Below are 14,877 nucleotides of genomic sequence, written 5' to 3'. Positions count from 1 at the left end.
TAGGGAAAGCTTTGCCTCATCATATACATCCTTCGGTCTCTGCTGAATCCTTGAATTCCTTACTGCTTTCCAAATATTTATTCCCTGCGCCAAGGAGGTAGGTAGGTTTTTGATAGTGTTTGCGTGTCATTCTATCTGTAAACACCATAGCTCAAACGGTGTTGAAACAATTCCGATAAAATTTAGTAGAGGTGTAGAGTGGGGTCATGTTAACTATCCATTAAAATCTGGCTTACATCCACCAAGGTCTTCAAGGTCAACTCACTGACTTATTGGGCAAATGCTGACAAAAAGCCTTAGCCAAGCGTGGGCTATATAGAGTTGTTTAAAATTACAACAGGTTTTCACACTGACAAGAAAATATTGGCATGGAACATTAACCCTAACCCTTTAATTTTATTACAGTACAGTAATGGGTTATAACCATTTAAATACAAAACAATTTGGGCACATGTACAATGTTCTGGATCATTTATGATTTCTTTAAGAATTTTAAGATGGACAGATGGAAATATTCACAATTTGCTAATCTCTCACTGTCTTGCTGTGGGCTTATATACATACATACTATATGTATATACTATTACGATATTTAAATGGTAATAAAAGCGAGTGATGTTGTAAAGTACATGCCGTACTTCATGCAGGGAAATGGGAAGCAGCAGTGCTGTCTTTTACAGTATGAAGACGTGATCTCACCTCATATTACTTTAGTGCATGATCATTTCCTCTTGGGCCGGGTCTTTTTTTTTTTTTTTTTTTTACTCGTTTGTATAAGAGAACGTTAATAAATTGTGGTCAAATAATTCCCTTTTACAGTGAGGCTGTTTGGCTGGTGCCGAGTCTTCAGGCGTGTTTGGTGAGGAGTTCTGAATTTAAAAATCCAGGGTCACTGTTTATTTCTGCTTTCTGCTGTTGACTTTTAATGGTTAAATAAGCTACTGTGGAAAAAATTTAAAACCAAGCATATGACGGACAGGTCAGTGATTATTTAGTTGCTTTTAGTGATACTTTTACTGAGTAAATTAATGCTAAATAATACATTTTTTTTAATCAAAAACAAATGTACATTTCTGAACTTGCATAAGTCTATACATTCTCAGTATTTACCGTTTACGTGATTACGGATGTGTAATTTGATACCAGAAAAATATTCTTAATTTTGTGTTGTTTTCTATCCAACCACACTCATGTGTAAATAGTAAAACACATAGAAAGCTGCAGAGAAGGTCTGCTACGTGTCACAGATGTCTGGAGTTCAGAGATAACAGCACAATGAGATCTTGGGGAAGATAAAACACACACACACACACACACACACACACACACACACACACACTAAGACCCCTTGAATAACTCTTTTAGTCAGCAGACAGCCCTCGTCTGTCTTTCTTCAAGCCCATGGAAATTTCTCATGACTCTTCAAGAGGTTACCATAACCCATCTATATGACATCTGGCATCTACAAACTGTTTCCACAGATAGTAAGCCTCCCTTCAGTCAGCTGCATGTTGTAAAACACAGAGACCTCTGTGCTCAGATACTGTGACAAGTGTATTGTATGAATGATGAGCAATCAGTGTGAAAGCAGGGCTGAGTCAAAATGGAAGCAGCTTTGCTGTATTATATCCCATCAATTTAGACTTTTGATGCCAGACATTGATGGACCTCACTGATGAGACAATACCATGCAGACAACAACAAGCTTCAAGAGCCTACTGCACAAATTATAGTTGTTTCTAAATACAAAAATAAACAAATACTACATACCTGCTTGCAACTATAGTACATTATTGTGTGTTGTGTAATATCTATATATATATATATATATATATATATATATATATATATATATATATATATATATATATATATATATATATATATATATATATATATATATATATATATATATATATATATATATATATATATATATATATATATATATATATATATATATATATATATATATATATATATATATATATATATATATGTAAGCAAGCAGTAAAGAAATGAGCTTACAGCAGGGCTGACAAATTGTTTTTGCAGTAAGCACCAGTCTGTCGGATGGTTGACTGGACTAGAGCAGCACAGTGACCGATAAGTCCAGAGGAATCCATCCCACAGGAGACACGCAGCAGGCTTTAGAAATAACCACAGTGTCCTCTGAGGGTTGGAGAATGAGAGTGGTCAGTAGATAATGGAGAGAGGAGAGGAAGAGAGGACGGGTGAGGGAGGGAGCAGTAAACGAAAAAGGAAGGAAGGAAGTGAGAGATGGAGGGAGAGTGGAAGGGAGTGAGCGAGGTTCTATGAGAGGATGACTCCCACATGAGCAGCAATATTCTCACAGCAAATCTGTGTGTGTGTGTGTGTGTGTGTGTGTGTGTGTGTGTGTGTGTGTGTGTGTGTGTGTGTGTGTGTGTGTGTGTGTGATTATTAAATTAAACTGTTTACCATCATTGACAAACACAGAGGAATGAGCTGTGGGAAACAAAAAATCCCAAGAAACCAGACTCGAGAAGTGACGTCTCCACGGGCAACGCATTCATGCCAATATCCAGGCATACATCCAGGCTCTGCACGCCTACAAACACAATGCATGAAGCTAAAGACGAGACATCGTTAACGATAAACTGTCTGCGTGCGCACAGAGACACTGACAAAACGATGTCCATACTTCATTTTAGTGTCACTCCGCATAAAGTGACACCGTCAGCTGTGGAGGGCACTCTGCATTAACAGAGCGGGTAAAAATAAACAGGAAAACTGTGGGATGCACTCGCCACTGTGCCACGTGCAGGAAACATCCTTCACCAAGGATACTTAGCTGAGTAAAATGTCCTCAACAAACAAAAAACAAACAAACAAATAAAAAACAAGAACAACAAAAAAGTAGTAAGTCCAGCTACTAGTTTTTGTTTTGTTTTTTTAATTAAAAATTAATCATATGATTCAGAGCTTTGTCAGTCATATATTATTTTTTACTGCACATAATAATTCAGTGATTCCTGCAGGTTACTTTTCTTTCCAATGGCTTTATTGTTTTTCTCATTCTACTTTCTCAAATACAGAGTTACTGCCTGTTACTGCCTGGTATGACTTTTAAGATGGCAAAACATCCACACGAACACCCAAACACAGGCACAAGGACACTGAGTCACCTACTTCCTCAGATATATAAAAATAAACAAAAGGTAAAAATCCCACATGACCACTTTCAGCCACATTCACAGCCCAGCAAAAACAAGAAAATCAAGCAAACTTATAAAACAGCATAACAGCAACTGTACAACAGTTCAGCGTTTCCAAGATTTTTTAAGTGCCAATATCCCAAACAGTCACCTGTCACACATTAGGTACACCTATTCAACCGCTCAATAATGCAAATGCCTAATTAGCCAATTACAACTTAGAAATTTTAGGCAAAGAGACAAGGTCAAGATGACCTGCTGAAATTCAGACAAGAGCATCAGAAAGGGGAAGAAAGGTCACTTAGGCAACTTTGAATGTGGCATGGTTTTTGATCCCAGAGTGGCTGGCTGAGTAATTCAGAAACTGCTGATCTACAGGGATTTTTCCCCACAGAGGCATCTCTAGAGTTTACAGAGAATGGTTCAAAAAAGAGGAAATATCTGATGACTAGCAGTGCTCTAGAAGAAAAGGCCTTGCTGATGTCAGAGGTCAGAGGGGAGTGACCAGACTTCTCTGAACTGATAGCAAGGCAAAACTAATAATCATTTACTACAATGCAGAAGAGCATCTTTGAACACCCTGCAACCTTGAAGCAGATGGACTACAGCAGCAGAAGAGCACACAGGGTGCCACTCCTGTCAGCTATTAATTTGCATAGGCTCACCAACACTGGACAAAGGACCGGAAAAAAACATTGCCTGTTGTGACTAGTTGTGATTAAAAAGTACTTTATGGAATATAACCATTTTCTCTGACTGAGGATATATAATATGTGGTATATTACAAGAAAAAAAAAAACACTTTATTTTTGTCAAACAAGAAATGATCCTTTAATAAACCAGCTATTTGATTGTAAAATACAAACACAACATATTGTGGTTACATTTCTTGTCAGCATTTCTCACCTTGAACGACACCCCAAGGGTACTGTCTGGCCCTCACTGCTTTGTTCCCCACTTTGACCTCTTCCACACTCCCGACTACAGCAAATGGCAGATGGGCCTGCACAGAAAAACAGGTCAGTGTCAAAAAGCTTTTTACAAAAAAAGTTCTTACGGGTGCAATAAGCAGGGGACCAGGGTACACTCCCTAAAGAGATTTTTTTTATTCTTCACAGAACAAGTCGATTTTCAGTCGGCTGTGGTGTAAATTGTACTACAACGCTCTCTTATCCTTCACAACCAAACCACATCAGTGCAAAGCGTAACCATGTTTACATATGAGCTGCACCAGTGATCGGTTTCACGTTTTAAAACAAAATGGGTCTCCCAACTGCGGCTCAGATGGGAGACCCATTTTGTTGAAGTGATTAAACACACACGCTTTATTATTGCTCTCGGAGCTACTATGCTTCATTAAGACCAACAGTGAGGAGGCATCGCAGGGGAAACATGCCTGACACGCTACCTCAAAAATTAGATGGCGAGTTGAAACCAGCTGGCTGGTTACAGCTCAGAGGAACCAGCAAGCTGGCGAGTGTGGGTGCTGATGTAACCAACTATGAATAGACTGGGATACTGTACAAGGACAGTGCCTCGGAGAACCAAATGCTGTCTTGTTCACCATTTTTGTACATGCGTGGGTGTGTGTTTAAACATTATGATTATACATGAGAGGCATAATGAAATCTGATCTAAAAATAGACAGATATTCTCATGAAAATGCACTTGTGTCTGATGCTTCAGCAAAAGTCTGCAGCATACGTTTAATTATAATCCTACTTGTAAGATGAAACGTAAGTTGGAGTAATATCATAAAGTTTACACACTTTTTAAAATTTTTACCTACACCAAGGAGGTTACATTTTTGGTAGCGCTTGCATGTGTGTGCATTCAGTTTTCTCATTCTGTCTGCAAACACACCAACTCTAAAAGTCTTGCATGAATTCTGATCAAACTTTGTAGGACTGTAGAGTGGAGTCGTGAAGGTCAAAGTGATAATACAGAGCTATTTAAAATTATGTTTCTTACTGCTACTGTTTGTATTAGCAACATATGGGCATATAGGTACTGATATATGGTGAATCTAAATATCACGTTACTTTGGACCTCTGACCTCTTCTTCAAGGTCAAGTAAGGTCAAACTTTCATAAAATGCTTTTTATCTTTTAAACTACGCTTAAAATATACTGTGTTTGTCTGTATTGACAAGTGATACTGATATATGGGGATTCCAAAAATCACATAATAGTTTGCATCCAAATATCATGTAACATTTGACCTCTGACCTCACGAATTTCACATCCGCCTTTCTTTCACACTGACCCCAAAATGTGTTATATCTTTAAAGAAAGCATTACGAAGAGAAAGAAAATGAGCTGATTAGTTGGATAGAAGTACACTTTAGTAAAATATTATACAATACGCTCAAGTTATTCATACCCAGTTATTTATAAATCAATACATTTTATCCATTACCTACTCCTCCATTAAGTTTATATACAAAATACAATACTGTTCCCTTAAAAGTAAATAAGGCCCAGAGAGTGAGCTCCCTTGGCACAGGTTTGTGCACTCAGAGTGCTTGTTATGGTTATGCTTGCATAGGCAGACTAGTGCAGAACTTCTTTTTAGTTCGTAACAAGAACTAAAAAGAAGAATAGAAAAGTGCAAATCAGTGCAATCAGTGGGTCCAACAACATATGATCCTTGTATATAGCTACATACCCACGGTTGGCTAGTGTTTGCAAATATTATAAATATTTTACAAAGTATACAGTGAAAAATGTAAGACTGTAATTCATCTGCATTGAAACATTGACTCTTTATTTCTGGTGTTTTAGTCAAAGCATATGTTACCGTCATCAAAACAAAGTATTTTAACTTTTTGTTTTGTTTTGTTTTTTGCCAAAAATGTTACTTACATTCATGGAGGCATTGATCTCACTGACAGTTTCGTCATCTGTTGGGAACTGATATATCTGGACGCCGTTGCTCACCAGCTCGCTCATTATCTTTATTTTGAATTTATGAAGCTCGCTCTTGGAGATTGTGTCCGCTTTGGCAATGATGGGAATTATGTTGACCTGCAGAAATAACGACAAAAAAAAAGTGACATAGTTATTAAATATGTGGTGCACTGCACTGTTGTTGCTAATGTGGTGGAGTCTTCCAAAAATGATAATGTAAAGACGTTTAGTGTTACATTATGGAAGCATCTGGTTTACCTGGTTTAATTGTTGACATGACAAAACAAAAGGATGCACAGGAAACACCCAAATGTTTTCAGATCATGACAGATTACAGCAATTGCCATCTAACCATCATGAGCAAACACTGTTTAAAAAAAAATTAAAGCTACATTAAATATATTGCGGTTTTAAACAGCTGTGTAGCGCATCTATAAGACCACGCACAGTTAACTGAATAGCAAATAAGCCCAATCAGAACCCCGACTGATAAATAAAACAAACAGTGATTATGAAAACAAACTCGGCTCCATCTACAATCAGCAGCAGATGTGAAGAAATAAACACACAGTTTGTCTGCATTCCTCTGTACGGCTGCATTTCCCAGATCACCAACTGGGAAGATGGGCAGGACTCCCACAGATCCACTCAGCAATTCCACAGCGCGCCTTAGAGCATGAGTCAGAGCTTGTTAAAATTCAAATTTGAATCTCATCATACTTTGTTGGCTCATTAATTTGCAGCGGGGTGGCCAGTATCAGGTTTTAACCCTTATTTAACAAACTAATTTAACTAATCTCGGTGTTATATTTGCTCGCTTCCCACAACTGAGTTTTCCCAGCTGACCAAAGATCATTCCCAAACAGTTAATGTTTGTTCTGAGGGACGAGGAGCGCCAGCTGTGATCACATTAAAGCAGTTCACAGGAAAGAGAATCCCTGAAAAAACAGCCCAATATTTTTGGCATTTTGTCATTTAATGTTATACAGGGAAATATCTCTGAGTGTGCAGGTGAAACCATGCTGATACAGTCTGAGCCTTAGTAATGAAAACGCTTACAAAACAATATGAAAACACCTAATATGAATGGATCCCATTATTATCATTTGTGTTACATAATTGTGGGGATAATGGGCTGCTTAACTCAGTTTTCATAATGAAGTTCCTGTAATTTGTGAGCTTTGGTGAACAAGAAATTGATGTACAATGCTGCTGTGGAGTCAATTAGTCACCTTTTTTAAAGGCTGGATTTGTTTAGAGCTATAACACTGCTATGATAAATTACTTATTGCATGCCTCTCATAATAGATTAGTTTCAATCATCATGTGTTTATTTTTTTAAAGAAAAAATAAATACATGATGACTCTGGGGACGCTCTGGAGTATTTCCTGATTTTTTTTATCTGATTTATGGACACTGCTGGATAAGAAGATTCTGGGAAAGTCGCAATGAATCTACAAATATAAAAATAGATGTTTAGCAAGATGTTTTCAAGCATGCTGTGCAAGCCTAAACAATACCTGATGGCATGAAAAGCAGGAACACAACAAATGTCTCACAGACTCAGATACGGGTTTAAAAGATCTCAAACCTGCAAGCTGCCACTACAAACTGTGGATAATGTCACACAGCACTGATGTGAGAACAGCGTAGGCATGGTCTGCAGGACTCACGGTAAGTGGGCAGCATGACGTGTCCTGTCCCATGCACAACCTACTCAGGCAGCGGCTTCTCCTGAACCAAACCGAGTATTTTCAGTACCACTGTGTGCTATATGTAAGGAGCGGACAATGCCCTGACCTGATTGTGCCGACACTGTGCAAAGCTCATGTGGGAAAACGGCACTACAGGAGTCAGGAAGCCAACTGCTTATTACTTTTAGAACCCCAGCATGTATGTGTCCTTTCAGTAACGCTCCATCAAGTCTCTCCCTCCATTTTTACCTTGGAAAACATCTCATCTGCCACAAACAGGAAAAACGGTATAACCAAAAACAGCAAAATGGAACCTAACCTAGCCATGTGACAGTGGATTACATCGCAAATTAAAAAGGTATTCTTAAAGTTAATTGGGAGGCATGAATCCTTTCACCGAATAACCTCAATAAACTCACTCCTTTACACTCTTAAATTTAAAAAGTTAAAGTAGCAAAGTTTCCCATCCGTTAACAAAAAGAGTAAAAACCTTAATTTAAAACAAACGACACTCCTTTCAGACTCCTATCTCTCTTCCTGCCTTCATTTACCAAAAACCACATTTTACTTTACTGTGCCTTGTGTGGGGAGGGCTGATCTGTCAACAAGAAAAACACCATTGTCTGGGTTAGACAGAAAAAAATACACAGACTAAGGGCAAAAAGCTGTTTCTGGTCTCCTACCCTGGTTTTTCCTGTGACAACGCTATCTGTCAGAGGGGACAGTTCATTTATCTTTTTCATTTCCAGATACAACTTAAGATTTACACACACTGTAATGATGCTTTCTTTGACAAGGATATGTCTCTGCATTAAATTTGATATTAAAAACACATAGCCCTGGTTTATCGAGCCATAAAAAAAACATAACAATTTCCAGCTACTGGGATGTTTTTTAAAAAAAAAGCCATTTTCTTGGTTCTGCATGTTTAAGAAGTAGATTTTAGGCTGTAAACGCGACTGTAATCTGTTGAAAACTAACTGGTATAATAAACTGAATGCATAAACATAAAATAATTTTGTTGAAGCATTCTGTTAAAGCTATTTGTTTTTTTGTCTTGGTTTGTGCAAAACAAAGTATGCACTTTCTGTGGTCACCCTCCAGATATCCAGAGCCCATAAACATGAAATAAGACAGAAATCTCATAAATGTGCAAAGGCTGAATATTGTTTGGTTTGCAGGGGTCTTAAAGGTTGCCTCCAAATCTATCTAGAAAGAGAACCTTGCACACATAAAGTCCATCTGCCCTGTAAAACACAGTAGTGTCACTTCCACATTGCAGTTACTCAACATTGGCTTGTTTTCAGATACAACAGCAAACACACTGCACATTGTGGAAAAATTGCTGGGACAGAGCCACTGAGGTCAGAGTGGTACTCATCGTGAACACCCGCAGTCTCACTGGTGGGTTCTGAATTGTGTAATTCATTAAGGATAAAAAAATAAAGCCTACATTTCTTCCGGTTTAAACCGGAAACACTTTGTGAACCTGTGCAAAAAAGTGTATATATAAAATGTCTCTGATTGTTACACTGGAGAATCAAAAGAAAGAAAATGTTAATCATATGGATCTACATAAAGTTTAGGCTGTGGTAGCTGCTCTGCTACAGTATATTTAGCTCAGGTAAGTTGGATAATTCAAAGCAGAGGCCATGGCTTGGCTGTGTTCACTGTACTCATTTGGGTGGTATAAGGAGACAGTTGGCAAACATAGTGTGCCAGGTTTTGATCGTTCTGTTGGCACATTAAGACAGCACACGGGCTCGGTGGTCAACGCCATTGTTTCACAGCAAGGAGAGTCCTAAATTTGGATTTCTGTCCTTTTCTAAAGTTCTCGTAGCTTCCTTCACAGGTTAGGTTAGTACTCTTGTATCCCTAAAGGATAGTTTTAGTAAAAATACCAGAAGCACTGGCTTAATTTTGTAATAACAAAGTACTTCGAAAAGAAAAGAATAAACCCTTGGGTTTTTAAGAAAGGGTTTAATATACTGAATCAAATTTGTTCCTGAAAGCTGAGGACTGAGTTAAGAGCCGTTGCATAAATTATTTATACACTTTTTCTGATGCCATAAAACTATTAAGTGTCCCTGTAGAGCGGCATTTGGCTGAGGTATCTAGTTTTTATTTTGAAGAGTATCGAGAGACTTCTGGCAGAGATGGCTTGATTGTTGGCAGGGGAAAGCCAGCAGGGTTGGTCACAAGCTGACCATCTGCTTTATTCTGGATTTATTATCACTGCACCAACAGAAACAAACAGAGACAAAGCTACCACTTCATCTACTCTACAGCAGTGCCATTAGAAGTTATATAGACTGAAAAACTAATCGCAACCACTGCAGATCAATCTGAATGATCAAATAAAATTTGATTGCTGAACCTTACAGTGTATTGTTTTGGTGCAATCTCATACAAATTCACAACAGAAAACAACAAATGGCTTATGGCTTCCACATAAAGCTTTGTAAGTGAAATGTGACAACTCGTGTGTGAGTTTACTGCCTCACAGCTTTAAAGTTAAACGAGCTCCTGCAGAGCTGAAAATACAAATCTCCTCTTTCACTGTCATTCACTCTCCTCTGGGTTTTGTCTGCTTCATAATGTCGTAAAGCTAACCTCCCTGGCTTTTAATAATTGTTTTTAATAAACTATGAAAACAGGAATAAAATGACAAAATAAACAGATAATAAACAGACAATACCCACTTAATACAATGAAAATATAAATAACAAAATAATAAATACAAATGGCTCCTACTTTGACCATAAACTGACTTATCTGGCTTGTCTATGTACACCACAGTGACTCCGCCCCTTTCCCCTTCTTTGCCCCAAGTGCTGTTTTGATGAGATTTTTTTTCCATTTGTTATTTAATGAAGGCAATCCCAACGACTGCATCTCCAGTGAGATACACTCATCACATACAGCAAATCATAGATCCATGGAGCAATAATCTGTGCAGTAATACTCACAATAACAATGAAAATAGCCACAAATCAATGTGTTCCTGAATCTGACTATTGACTGGTGTACAGCTGTGTGCTGACCTGCAAACATATACCAAACTCAATGTCAGAGTGAATTAGAGGGTTGTGATGCTGATGTATTGGAAGCAGAGTAGTTTAAACTGACATAAATCTCTTTTTTATAACTACGAATCTGTCCCTTAAAACACCAAATCAAATGTTTTCACTATGCTGGCTTTTTAGGTGTAAAACTATTCATGGAGAGCTTCTCTTTCCCCAAATCAGGACTATTACAGTTCAAACCATTAATCCTTTTCCACAGAAATGGCCAAATAAGTTCAGCCTAAAGACAGCCATGTGAACTCTTCTTGAAATCCTAAAAGATGAAATGGAAACTTGCATAGTCACTGGAACATTTTTGTTTTAACTTTACTCTTCTCTTGTGGGGCACAGAGTCCACACCCTGGTAGGCAGATCAGGGATGTCCTCGTTTCAGTGAAATTCAAACCAGTCACACGGAAAGGGAAGTCTGATTTCAGACTAATATTATTCAAACACACTTGCATTTTTCCAGAGGGAAAACACAGATGCATGCTTGTGTGTCACATGTGCGTACCTTGCTGTCCAGTTTTTTCATAGTAACGAGGTCCAGGGACTTGAGGGAGTGTCCTGTCGGGGCAATGAAATAAAGGCAGATGTGGATCCTGGTGTCGTGGTAGTTAAACAGCGAGCGTTTGATCTTCAGCTCTTCCTGGAGATAGTTTTCAAACTGAGTGTCAATGTAGTCAACAATGGGTTTGTAACTGTGGAGAGAGGAGGGGAGAAAAGAGAAACCGTTAGGATTTATGTCTGTGGGTCAAAGCTAAATATTTGTCTTCTTATTCATGCGCTGGTAATGAATATGAAAAGGGAAAGGGGACTTTTCACAGGGAAAGGAAAAGACACAGATATGTTTTCACTAACTGTGTGATCTGATTCAATGCCAAGATCTCAGCTTAGAGTTGCACAGCTTAGTGCTGCATGAAATTTGTGTTCAGCTTATGGAAGGTCCAGTTGAAACTAATCAAAGAGGCTGCAGAAAACATCGCGTCCTCTCTCTCACAGAGCTGTGACCGCTTTCGGAGCTTGTAAGTGTCACCAGTAAATCAGTGAAGGGCACGAACACAAAGTAACACATCGTCATCTTTACAGCCTTTTCTCCTCGAGCATTTGCGAGAAAGGACAGGAGAAATGGGGAGTGCCTTTAATGCTACACCACCCGCTCACAGCTACTTGACTATACAGCTAAATGTCAGAAAATGTTACTTGCATTTCATCAAAATAACACATTTTTGTTGGTTATTGCTCCAATACAGTTGGTTTCTATAAGCTGTTTTCAATCTTTTAACCACAAAGGCCGGTGACCAGCCTCACTGTGATGCTTTGAATCACATTCACACCAGACTTGTTTATTTGAGTCTGCAGCTTTAACTCGTTTCATTTGGGAAGATGAGAAGAAAACCATTAGAAGGAAGCCACATGCTTAAATAAAAAAACTAAGTGAACTGTTGGTTCGTTAATCATAGTAGATAAAAATCACACAGTCGTAGTCTGGTTCTCACATCAACACTTGTCATTTTCTGGCTATATAGCTCTACAATTATGATCATCTATATATGAGATGTTCAGTAAATTTGTTTGTATTGAACAGATGTCTCCAGACGAATTCCTTTGTTTATCTCATGCTGTTATATTTGGACACTGCACAACCAACTCAGACACTGTATGTTTTTCTTGCTCTGAATAGTAGACATGCTTGAAAACAACTGCAAGCAGTGTCAAACATCTTTAACACCTCCTGAATCCATATTCAGTCACACAGACTTCACAGTGCCTCAGAGTGACCAAAATGCAACCCAGATGCTCATGTTTAACATGTGTCTGCAAAAGTAAAAGTGATAACGATGAAATTTTGTCTTTAGAAAACAACAAACTCTGAGAAACAAGCCCAAAAAACAGGGCTATAAGGACATAGCTGTTTTGTTTCTTTTAGAATTAATAGGAAGCAGTTCCCTTGTGTGCTCTGGAAAGATGCAGTCTAACACTAAAGATGGAAAATCGTGACACAGTTCTGTTACGTTTAATCTAAGGGCTTGAATGTGATTTCTACAAACTCTCTGCCCTAAAGCCAGCAATTCCAAGTTTTTCCAAGTTCATCTTTGCTAAACATGACAAATACCTGAAAAAATTACACCATCTTGTTGACTGTTCAACTCCGGATGTCCCACTTAACTGATGTTTTACAACTCAAAAGTGACACATAAGTAAAAAAGAAAAAAAAAATGTATTCCATTCCCTCAGCCAGCAACATATTTACAGTCATCTGTCCTCTCACTTCACATCCATCTTCAATCTTCTCTGAGGAATGCACAAACTGTGACCTTTTGAAGCTCTGCAGGCTCTGTCCTTCGCCATTTTGGTATAAACGTATCACGCTCTTTGATAGCAGAGATAGCAGAGAAAGCTGCTATCAAAGAGCGTGAGAGTGCTGCTTGCTGGCTAGGCCACAACAAGTACACTTCATTCCACAGCTGAATGTTAAAATAAACAAATCAACAATTTCCTCTTTATTTCTCCAACTTCCTTCAATTTCGCCCTTCGGAGACACGATAAAATGTGCAGAAGTCTGGACTGACAGTGGTTTGTGTGTCTGGGTCACTCGTTTGCCTACGTAAGCATCTTTTCATTAAAAATGTGTCAATGTCATTTTGCAGCGGGCAGATTTTTGGGGAAATACTTACAGGGAAATCTGCTTTTACAACAGACCAAAGGAAATCACAATGGATTAGCTTTTTTTTTTACTTCTGCTTTTGGCTTATGGGATAACGCAGAGATATATTTGTGATCACCATTGTTAGTTCTTGTTGCTGGTTACCCATGGTACCCTGGGCTGTGGGTCAGTTTAGACTCCATGCGCACCATTGGGTAACAAGCAGGTCTGGATACTTTGTGAGGCACTCTGGGCTGAATGTGTGTGCACTTAGCTAACCTATCCTCTTTGTTGATCTGATCGCCGAAGCCAACCGTGTCAACGATGGTCAGTTTGAGGCGGACGTTGCTTTCTTGCAGGTCATATGTTCGAGGCCGCAGATACACGCCGTTCTGGTAATGGCTCGCCTCTTCATTCTCAAACATGGTGTTAAAGAGCGTGTTCATTAATGTCGACTTTCCGATACCAGTCTCCCCTGTGAACGGTCGGAAGCAGAGAGGGAGACGGAGAAAGAGAGAGTGCGTTAGCGTCACTTGGGAGTACTTCATCAGCTTTCAGACATCGATTTTTATTGCTGTAACAGAAGTGTAAGCCAGTGTATTACGTTCATGTCAAGAAATACAACACAGTGCTGCTGTTTGTTATTTATCTTTGTAGCTAAACATGTCACTCAGTCCAAAGTAAATCTACGTGAGGGCCAGAGGGACTCTGGAGAAATGTACAGTAGTTACACATTCTCTGTCCGATACTCACCTACACATAGGATGTTGAAACAAAAACCCTGTGTGACCGATTTGCTGACCAGCTGCTCAGGGAGGCTGTCAAACCCAACATGGCCACCCAAACTGAGGTTACGCTTCTCTTCATTCTACGGGACACACAAAAAAAAAAATCCATCAGAAGTCTGGCGGATGTCAGGAAAACACATGGCCGAGTCATTATTCAGAACAGGATGGCACAGATACTGAAGCGCTCACATTCCAATGCGAGGAAACATCAAAGACCTTCTGCTCAATCTGCACATGTAAAATCCATCACCCCGCACATTATGAGTTAGGTAATCGGTGCCTGCAGTGAGGATGAGCTTCAAGAATAATCACTCAGAAGCACAAAGAGGACAGACATGCTTTAACAGACAGAGGAAGGAAGTGATTATATTTGTATGGAAAATGGAATGAGGCACTTGAAAACATGCAAGATGCAAGTTAGCAGCTTGTTTTATAGAAAACCCCAATGTGAACATTTCAGAACTCCACCAGTCCATCTGTTCTCCAAACAAGCTCATGATCAATATATCAGCTATAACACACTAATAGAAATATATCGGTAATAGTGGGACAATAACAGCAGGTACAGAAGAGGCA

At 38.8% G+C, this 14,877-nt stretch overlaps 1 protein-coding gene across 1 annotated transcript in view; it reads right to left on the bottom strand.

The window, feature by feature from the left end:
* Positions 1-14,877, bottom strand: part of sept8a (septin 8a) — a 29,725-nt gene that overhangs the window by 6,645 nt on the left and 8,203 nt on the right. The window contains exons 2-6 of the mRNA XM_031725924.2: positions 14,267-14,381; positions 13,793-13,988; positions 11,381-11,567; positions 6,062-6,223; positions 4,104-4,200 (exon numbers count right to left, since the gene is read on the bottom strand). Of these exons, the coding sequence (XP_031581784.1) occupies positions 4,104-4,200; positions 6,062-6,223; positions 11,381-11,567; positions 13,793-13,988; positions 14,267-14,381 (757 nt within the window). The remainder of the gene's footprint in view (positions 1-4,103; positions 4,201-6,061; positions 6,224-11,380; positions 11,568-13,792; positions 13,989-14,266; positions 14,382-14,877) is intronic.

This window comes from Oreochromis aureus, linkage group 10, assembly GCF_013358895.1.
Source record: "Oreochromis aureus strain Israel breed Guangdong linkage group 10, ZZ_aureus, whole genome shotgun sequence".
Lineage (NCBI taxonomy): Eukaryota > Metazoa > Chordata > Actinopteri > Cichliformes > Cichlidae > Oreochromis > Oreochromis aureus.
The sequence above is the reverse complement of the archived record's forward strand: the minus strand, read 5'-3'. Positions and strand labels throughout refer to the sequence as shown.